This window comes from Chenopodium album, chromosome 15, assembly GCF_948465745.1.
Source record: "Chenopodium album chromosome 15, dcCheAlbu1.1, whole genome shotgun sequence".
Taxonomy (NCBI): domain Eukaryota; kingdom Viridiplantae; phylum Streptophyta; class Magnoliopsida; order Caryophyllales; family Amaranthaceae; genus Chenopodium; species Chenopodium album.
This window is the reverse complement of record NC_137848.1, coordinates 22528107-22537714: the sequence shown is the minus strand read 5'-3', so window position 1 is coordinate 22537714 and position 9608 is coordinate 22528107. Positions and strand designations below refer to the sequence as shown.

The 9608-nt window shown below is 34.5% G+C and overlaps 1 protein-coding gene across 2 annotated transcripts; it reads right to left on the bottom strand.

Annotated features, from left to right (window-relative positions):
* Positions 1 to 2067: 2067 nt before the first annotated feature.
* On the bottom strand, positions 2068 to 8514 carry LOC145583054 (serine/threonine-protein kinase 54-like). Of its 2 annotated transcripts, none has more exons than XM_081640171.1 (7): positions 8358 to 8514; positions 7506 to 7846; positions 4006 to 4127; positions 3581 to 3789; positions 3324 to 3498; positions 2954 to 3088; positions 2068 to 2610 (listed from the first exon to the last, which is right to left on the bottom strand). In XM_081640171.1, exons 1-7 carry the CDS (start codon positions 8360 to 8362, stop codon positions 2404 to 2406), a joined length of 1194 nt encoding a protein of 397 aa, XP_081496297.1. In that variant the 5' UTR covers positions 8363 to 8514; the 3' UTR covers positions 2068 to 2403. The 2 variants fall into 2 exon arrangements, with proteins under 2 accessions (XP_081496297.1, XP_081496296.1); XM_081640170.1 differs by lacking the exon at positions 8358 to 8514 and adding an exon at positions 8138 to 8343.
* Positions 8515 to 9608: the final 1094 nt, after the last annotated feature.

Sequence of the window (9608 nt, the reverse complement as noted above, 5' to 3'; positions counted from 1 at the left end):
TGAAATGGAGAAAGTGCCAAGTTTTGACACATATTTTGGGAAAGTGATTGGAAAAGGTAAACAAACGAATTAAGCTACAAAGTATAAATTTAAACCGTAACTTAAGACTTTCTTATTGATCACAGCATACTTTAGTAAGTGCAAGGAACTTAAAAGTGTCAGAACAGCATTACTTGGAAGAGGGAAGATGTTGAAAGTGGTTCGAGGCATCAGATGCAAGAGAGATTTTAGCCATGGAGCTGCCAAACTCAGAACAGCAAGATAGTTTGTATTGGAAGCACAACTCGACAGGTAAATTCACGATTAAATCAGGTTATAAATGCCTGAGAGATAAAGAGCAGGGAAATAGTATAATTTCTGAGGAACAGGCTCGTTTCTTCAGAATTTTGTGGCGCCTGAATCTCCCTCAAAAATGGAAAAATTTCTTATGGAAAGTTAACGATGATGATTCAGCTGCAAAGGTTGATTTATCTCTTAGAGGAGTGGACTTAAACACCTCTTGTGATTATTGTGGGGAGGAAGAAACGACCCAACATATTTTCAGATTTTGTGGAATTGCCACGGAGATTTGGAGTAGTAGTAATATGGTAACCAATGTGAATTTTGATGATGATATTCCTTTAAAGGAATGGATTCAAAACCAAATCCTGCTGTTAGTATAGCAAGGATGGCATCTTTAGTGAGCAAATCATGACTCTAGTTATAACCTTGTGGAGTCTACGGGTGACTAGGAAATAGGAATGGCAGAGTCTTTAGACAGGAAGAAGGAAATGTGGCCACGGTTAGAAGCAACCTACAGCAATGCAGGAAACAACTACAGTGGTTTGAGACAACAGATGAAGATGGTATTAGAAGCCACGACCCCCTTTTCCCTCCTGGTTTCCCAGCAGCTAACCTGGCAAAAGATAAGTATACAAAGCAAATAGGGATTGGCTGGGTTTTTGCTGGAAACAACAGAGATGGAGTGTATGATGGAGAGGGCAACTATGGGATTGCAGAATCAGCTTTTTGTGCAGAAGTAAGGGCTTGCTTGCGGGCTTTGATCTGGGCGTTGGCAAAAGGCTTTAAGAGGATTGAAGTTTATATGGATTGTGCTACCTTGATGACAAATCTGAACACGAATGCAGAGAATAGTATTATTAATAGATGGGCTTTGCATGATATCAAGAAACGAGAAGGGAAATTTGAGGCATGCTGCATCAGAAAGGTGGATGGGCAACATGTACAAAGGGCACATCATCAAGTAGCCAACTTCTGTAGAACTGATCTAGTTTCTTTCTCAAATGTTTAAATTGCGGTTTAGCTCTAGTAAAAAAAAATAAAATAAAATAAATAAATAAAAAAAAAAAAGAAAAAAACAACTGAAGACTTTCTTCAGATCGGTGTTAAAATTGTTTTATTCAATTTGTTTCTTTCTTGTCTTATATCTTTTTAAATTGCGTGAGAAACTGGTTTAGTCTTTTGAACCTAGTCTCAAACTCTCGATGAGAGCATGTTAGTTGAGTGAATTTGGTAATGTCAATACCAAGGTTGAATGCATCAGGGTTTTTGCTTATTGATTTGGTTTTACAGGGTCTTGATCACTATTTTTTTTTTTTTTAAAGGTTTGTCTATTGTAATTGTTTTAAAGAGCTGTAATTTTAGAAATTTTACTCCACATTTTGTTATTTTGTTTAACTGTTGCTGAAAGTCCTTAATTATAGCTTGTTACAAATTAAGAGAAATCAGAATCGAGTTTAATATTCTTTGTATCTCGAATGGACTAATACAATATTAATTGTAGAGTAAATAACCACAGTTTCCAGTGCTTGCCCATGTACATGCAATATTAATTAAATTTTCTTTAGATCTTGTTTGCGAAGTTATCAAAAAATTTCCAGAGCATAGATTTGGCAGCAGCATAAAATGTATCAAATGTAGTCTGACAATCTCATTTAAAGGAAATATTTGGCAGCAGCATAAAATGAATCAAATGTAGTCTGACAATTTCTTTATTATAAAAAAATAATAAAAAGGGTAAAAAAAGTAAATAAATAAATAAATAAATAAAACGTTTTTACATGTATATGTATAATGTATTATTATTAAGTAAATTTTTTCCCATAAAATTTTTACATGTATATGTATTGATTATAAAATGTGTAAATTATACAAGAGCAGAACAACATAAGCCTGTATGTAAGTACAATCAATCTGTTTTATGAATGATATTTACTTCTCCAGCCCAAAAAATTTCCTACAAATGCTGAAAGAGACTAAAAGAAAGCACACATGTTCAATTAACAACCTAGCATCAATTTATGTACCATGAAAACGAGTTGTGGTTCTCACGACGAGTGAGAGGCCTCTGCACAAAGATTTAATGTAACCAAAAACAAAGTTGTGGAACTGAGTAAAAAAAAATTATGGACCACGAGCACGGCCAAAGCATAAACAACTAGGAGTTTCGCCTTCTGGTATCATCCCTCCACCTTTGCTAGTGTCTACTGCTTCAAGCATCCTCACCACCTCATCCATCTCAGGACGTTTCTCGGGGATTGCATCCCAACATCTTTTCATTATGTTTGCTAAGGAGTTGGGGCAACATCTGGGAATTTGGGGTCGTAAATTCTGCCCGAAAAGAATATATTAGTTTGAACTTGTTACAAAACACAATTTGCTAAATGCAGAACTGACAACTCTAAATTATGTCGATCAGATAACTGTGAATTGATACATGTACATATTACTCAAACTCTTATTGTGCAAATTATTATCATTATTCAAAGGCTATATACATGAAGCAATTGGCATAATGTAAGCAGTTTTAGAAGACTTTAAAGATTCACATTGGAAACACCATAATGAGGAATAAGTTATGCAGCACTACGATGAAGTGGCAGATTGCTAAGGACTATAACTGAAAGTCAGAATCAAAGTAAATAAAAAGTAATGGTAAAATCTAGAAACTAACCCGTGCAACAACAGCTGACGAAACTTCACTAAAACTAAGCTCGGCATATGGCATTGCACAACAGTAAATCTCCCATATGCAAATGCCATAGCTGTAGACATCACACTTATGATCATACGGTTGTCCATCAAGTACCTGTAAAATAAAATAAATAAGTAAATATAAAAAATAAAAAAGATAAAAGAGAGAGAGAGAGAGAGAGAGAGAGAGAGAGAGAGAGAGAGACGTTCAGATTTTGATTCCAGTGGTTATATTACTTTTTTGTTCTATCAGTAAGCATGGAACAGGGGAGAGGGGATGTCATATGGATTGTTCATCTTCTATTATATTTATGCAATTTCTTTAATTAAGAGCATGTGAATATACTTACCTCAGGAGCCATATAACCATAAGTACCAGTTGCACCAGTCATGTCACTTGGATTCTGAGCTTCCACACGAGCAACACCAAAGTCAGCAATTTTTACTGTCCTTTCATAGTCTAGTAGCATATTTTCGGTTTTGACATCGCGATGGACAATCTTCTTTGAATGCAGGTAGCTAAGCCTGCAAAAAGGATGCATAAATTTTCTGGCTTGATTTAAAAACGAGAGAGAGAGAGAGAGAGAGAGAGAGAGAGAGAGCTCACCCTCTGGCAAGATCTAAAGCAAGCTGAATCACAACCTTAAAAGCAAGTTTTTTCCTCCTATTCCTTATCAAGAATTGCTTGAGAGTCCCACCAGGAATATACTCAACAACAACACAGCATACTCTCGATGAAAGAGAGCGAGGAGCTTTTTGAGAAGAGTTCTTTTCAGGTAATTTGAGATTTGATGTTCCCATAGAAGCCCCAACAAACTACAATCCCAAACAAGACAACAGTTGAGATTAGTCTCTTATTTAACTTGAAAACTAGAGTCACACCATACCAAACGGAGGAGGTGGGGCCATAAATAAGTTGCAAACCAAATACAAAATATAGCCTGAGAGTTCTCTCACTCACTTGACAATGTAACAAATCAATGTACCATATATAAAAATCAGCCAAAAGTGGAGCAAATTGAAAAAGATTACTTTGGTAACATTTGGATGATGAAGTTTTTGCCAAACAACAACTTCTTGCTGAAATGCTGCTCGTAATGAAGCAGAGTCTGCAGCAGTGGCCATACCATCCTCTCCCCAGTCCAAGAGCTTCACTATAATATAAACATTTGATTGCAGTAAGACAAAATGATAATCACAGCATCAACACATATTCATGAAAGTACAGAAGGTTTTCCAATTTAAATCATATTTCCTGAAATATTCTGGACTTCAGGTGCATAATTAGACTGTATTCTAGACAAATCAAATCCAATCCAATCTGGGGACAAATAGAAGTGTGGTTTGTCTTAATATCACCAAGGACTTCTAATATTTAATATGCTTACCCCTCTACCCATTCACCCCTCTTAACCCCCAACGCCCCAAAGCCCAACCCTTGTCCTTCATCAAAGTTTAAACATTTTAGGGAAAGGGGTAGCATGCATTTTATGCGGCGTACATTCTTGATGCTACCTATAAAAAAAACTAATAATAGAATAAAATAAAGGGACATTAATTAAATCCGTCAAATACTTGGAAAGAAAAGAGTCTCCATAGAGAATTGCATATTCATTTTTATACAATGGTGACATTCCAAGATCACATTACTTAGGGGAACCCAACCCCCCCCCCCCCCCCCCCCCCACACCCACCCACCCACACACACACACACCTTTTTTTTCCCCAGGCATTCATTCCTTATTGGGGTTATGTTGCAATTGTTACAAGACCATATCATAAAGCAAACAAGGCAAATTCTTCTACAACACATATGTAAATGATAAGACAACCCAAATCACTTCACTGCTAAAAGTCAATCATGAAAGCCACACTGCACATCCATCTTATGCAATAACTTCTCAACAAACAAGAGAACACATTTCTCAAATTTTTAGGGTCCAGTGACTCCAGTCATCTAAGTAGAAGACTTGATAATCTACTAAATAGTTTAAGTAGCAGGCTAGTCGTTAATTCTTCATACTTCCTCCGCTTGTTTTTTAGACGCATCACTTTCAATATATATGGAAGTTTGAATTTAAATGGATTACTTTCCTTTTTTGTTAAATTAATACTCTTTATCTCTCTCATATCACATGAGTCCTCTTTTTTCTTCCTTTATATCTCTCTCATCTCCAAAAATTGCTTAGGGAGTCTGTGTGTTATAGGACTGTCCATTGCAAGGTCTAGGACGGGAGTCCCACATCGATCATATAGGGGGCTGATGTAGGGTTTATATAGGACAACGGGCTCTCCTCTCCTTGAGCTAGCTTTTGGGGATAACTATCCTATTGTCCTATAACGTCGTGATTCCTAAAGTGACGCATCTAAAAATTACGAAGGAAGTATATATTTTGGCATCAACCCCATCTATCACAATAGCATCAATGAATATTAGAATAAGACATGGCTATGGTAGAGAATTTTTTTTAAAACTAAGTCACTCAGACTCTTTTTTTCACGTCAAGTTCCGGTGTTGGACCCTTAACACACTTGAACTTTATTTTGGGCCAAAGTCATGGAAAAGTTTCACAAAAATAGCTGACTTAGACACTTGGAGACAACCCCGCCAAGTAACATAGTTATAAGAACTTTGTCAAAACCACAAACACTTAGAATGACACAAGATACTTCGTATTGGTCATTTTCATGGAGAGCATTAAGAACCAAAAAATCAAACGGGACAACTTTAAAATAAAATGCACTGAAAAAGATGCTTAGTAGTTGAGAAAACTCACAACATTTAAAATCACTAAGGATGTGTTCTTTTCACTTCAAATATATTGATGTGAACTTACCTCACTTATTGCAACTTGTCTGACCTCAAACTTATTAGAACTTAACATTAGTACTAAAAATTTATCGGAGTTGTGATGTGATTTAGGTTCTTATTGAAACTTATCGAAACTTATTATAGCTAGACTAAACTTATTGGACTTAGGCTTTGTTCTACTCACTTTACTTTCACGTATTTTCGACCTAATAATTTGAGATAAAATAAGATGGGATAATAGTTATTAAGTTCATACATGATAAAATTAAAGGCTAATAAGTGTAGATAAGATAAGAATTGATCAATTAATATAAGATAAAATATGGACTAATAGGTTCTAACAACTTAACAAGAATTAATAAGGTCTAATAAGATAATATAAGGGCTATAAAATGAGAGCTAATATTTTGATAAGGTTAAAACTTAAGCAATAGCCTTAAGTAGACAAAACATGAGTTCACTTCCATCCAAAAACTTTTTTTTTTTTTTTTTTATTGCTCAGTACAAAATGATAAATTTCAATAATTTGCTAGAAAAATGGTTTCTTTAATAATATAAACCTCTCTCTCCTCAATAGACTATAAATAGATACTCCGTAAATTTGGAAAAAAAAAAAAAAAAAATCATAAACACAAATTGTCCATCACACCATCCAACACAACTTTAAAGTCTTAAAATATTCAGGCCGTTTGTTCTTACACAAAATAATCAAGTAATTTCAAAAAAAAGTGCAAAAAGAAACACAACTAAGTAAATTTTTTTGTTAACTCTGCTCACCAGTATATACCACAAAGAAATGGTCCTACATAAATCACCTAGATAGGTCAGTGGGAGAGTCTGGATAAGAAATTCAGCAAGAGAAGCAAAGCTACAGGAAAAAAGCATTCATATTGACTCCTTGAATACAAGATTTACCTAATTCAATACAGAATCCAGAGAGAGACTCAGAAAAAACTTACAAGCTAGTAAGAGTATTGTTCAACTGGACCATATGTCCTCATTCCAGAGGAAACATATTGCCGATTTATTACAAAAGCTTGAAGTGTCCTTGTCAGCTAAAATTAAAGAGCCAGACGCTAGCAAAGACTCCATATAATATAATGGTAATTTAAGTGCCAAAGAAGTCTCACCTACTTATTCTCAAAAATATTATACCAAATTGTTTTTTTACCATACAAGGTGGTCTTAAAATAGCATCCATCATCACTATTTCATTTTCAAGCCGTTTCCTTTCTAATGTTTGCTTACAAACTACACTTAATTAAACTCTTGAAATTATATTTTATGGCTTTGGAGATAAAGCACGTTAACAATCAGCATTCTTCAATATAAGGAACCATATAAAATGAAAAGGTTGTGAGGAAAATGAATTCAACATGTACATCAAAGACAACGCAACAAAGCCAATGAGCAGCTGTTTAGTTCCATTGTTTCCAAATGAACATATCCATCTTCCTCCCATGGTAGCATTATCTGGGCACTCTTGAGCAATGCTTTCAGCTAAGTAATTTAAGCTTTCATTCTATATAATGCCTAAATTATTGAAACAGCATTCAGAAATACCATACCAATTGCAAATTCCATCGGATACATATCACAAAATCAATTCAATCAAACAAGAAAGTCAAAAATACAAGTCAAGAGACTTCAGATACATAAATTCTGCTCACAGTATAATATTATGGACTCAGATTGCAATTCAAAAGAAGCCATATTATACCTGCAACATCTTGGTTGTCATACGTTCCTCGATACACAGAGCCATAAGTTCCATGAGCAACAAGATGCTTCAACTCTAGCTTCGACAAATCGATCTCCCACTCTTCCTTCGGCCTGTTTGTATCCAATCTCTTGCTCCAAACCTTATTCAGCTCTTTCTCCAGCTGTAAATCAAGGCTCTTTAGATCAATTTTATCAGCTCTATAAAACACCTCCTTGCTACTAAGACTCCCTTTACCCTTCAATTTCGACATCAAATCTCCATTTTCATTGTCTGATTGTTTAGCTCTGATGAGATAATTCGATTCCTCGCTTGTTTTTGCATCCATATTGGATTCAAAACTTATACAACCAAATCCAAAAGCCCAAATATACAAAAATTCACAAATAAAAAATATAATCAAAAGATAACAAATACCCAACAATCTAACAATCCCAAAAACAAAAGTTATATATCACCCTTAAAAAGAAGGGAACTATGTTGACCAACTTTGGAACAAATTTCAAGGAAACCCCATGAAACTTGAACACAAAGCTTCAATCAAAAAGCAAGTTAGACTGGTATTAATCAGAATATCTTTATAACTTTGACTGATAATAATAATCCCAAAAAATAAAATTAAAGGGACCTACCTGCCTAATCACTATGAAATTGCTAATAAAAAATTGAAGTCTTTGAATTTGTATAAAAACCACTAACAGAAATCATGACAATTTCATCATGAAAGTTGACCATATACTAATTATTAAAAAAAACCCACAACCAAATAACAGGCAATACAAGGAAACAATCAACAAATTGAAAGGTACTTGTATGAATTGAATATAAAAATGAAGTCAAATTTGCAATTACCACATAAAAATCGCATGGTTTGAGAATATAAAAGCAGCCGTCGAGGTTGAAAGTTGTTGGGGTCCATGATGTATGGTAAGCTTACGACTTCGAGAAAGAGAGGAAGAATTTGAGAAGGAACAAGATGATGTTGAAAGAGAATCGCATCTGCCAAAAAGAAGACTCCTTCATTGTGGTCTAGTTTTGTTGTGTCACTAATTCACTTATTTTACGTTTTTACCCATTTTGTAGTTTTGTGCACTTCACCGGTTGCAATTTGAAACAATAAAACTCCCATGTCCAAATTTGACTTTTATATTATATTCACACTCACACTCACATACATCCATCAAATAGGAGAATTTTTATGCCTTAAATAACTTGAGGCAAAGAAGACTCAAATCAAGATTAAAATAATGGGAAATTATCAATGGTATACCTTCGGTTTTGGCTTTTAACAGTGATACGCCTATTATAATTATACATATCAGGAGCACACTTGTACTTTGGACTAATCAACTACCATGATTAATTTGTTAAGTACTAATGTTTAAGCACCTTTAATCTACACTAATTTGGTTTTCAAAAAAAAAAAAAAAATCTACACTAATTTGATTTAGTAGGATTTGACTAAGTTCCCCCCCCCCCCCCCCCCCTCATTAACTCTCCAACTAACTGCCCAAATTAAAGGCAAAGTTTGATCGTTCACCTCCTCTCTAACGCTCTCCCCTATTCTTCACCATCTACAAAACCCTAACCAATGCATGATTTCGGCAAATTTCTAGCAAATTAACGCTTCTTAATTGATTGAAAAAGGATAGAATTGCTTTGAACTTTCAATTTTGTGTAAATCTATTAATATCGCTAGCTTTTGTTGTTGGAGGTGGTGTTGTTTAATTCGATCAAATAAATATGAGTTTCATGTTCAATTGTTGGTAGATTGTGCCCTTAACTTATGCATGATATGCATCTGAATATATGTGATTGCTCAATTTGTGTGTGTTTTCATATATAATTCAATATATATGGGTGTGTTTAAGATTACACGGTCAAGTGTCAATGCAGTTTAACCTAAGATTATGTGTAGTTAATCATTTCCGGGTTTTTGATTTGTTGTTAAATTGCATATTTGATTATGCAAAATGGGTGATAATCCTAAAAACATTCAATTTCATAAGAAATCAAGGGAAGTTGATGTTGCAGTTAATATTGATTCATGTTGTTTATTGGATGTTGTGATGGAGTTTGAAGATTTTGGTAGGGCTTTGGATT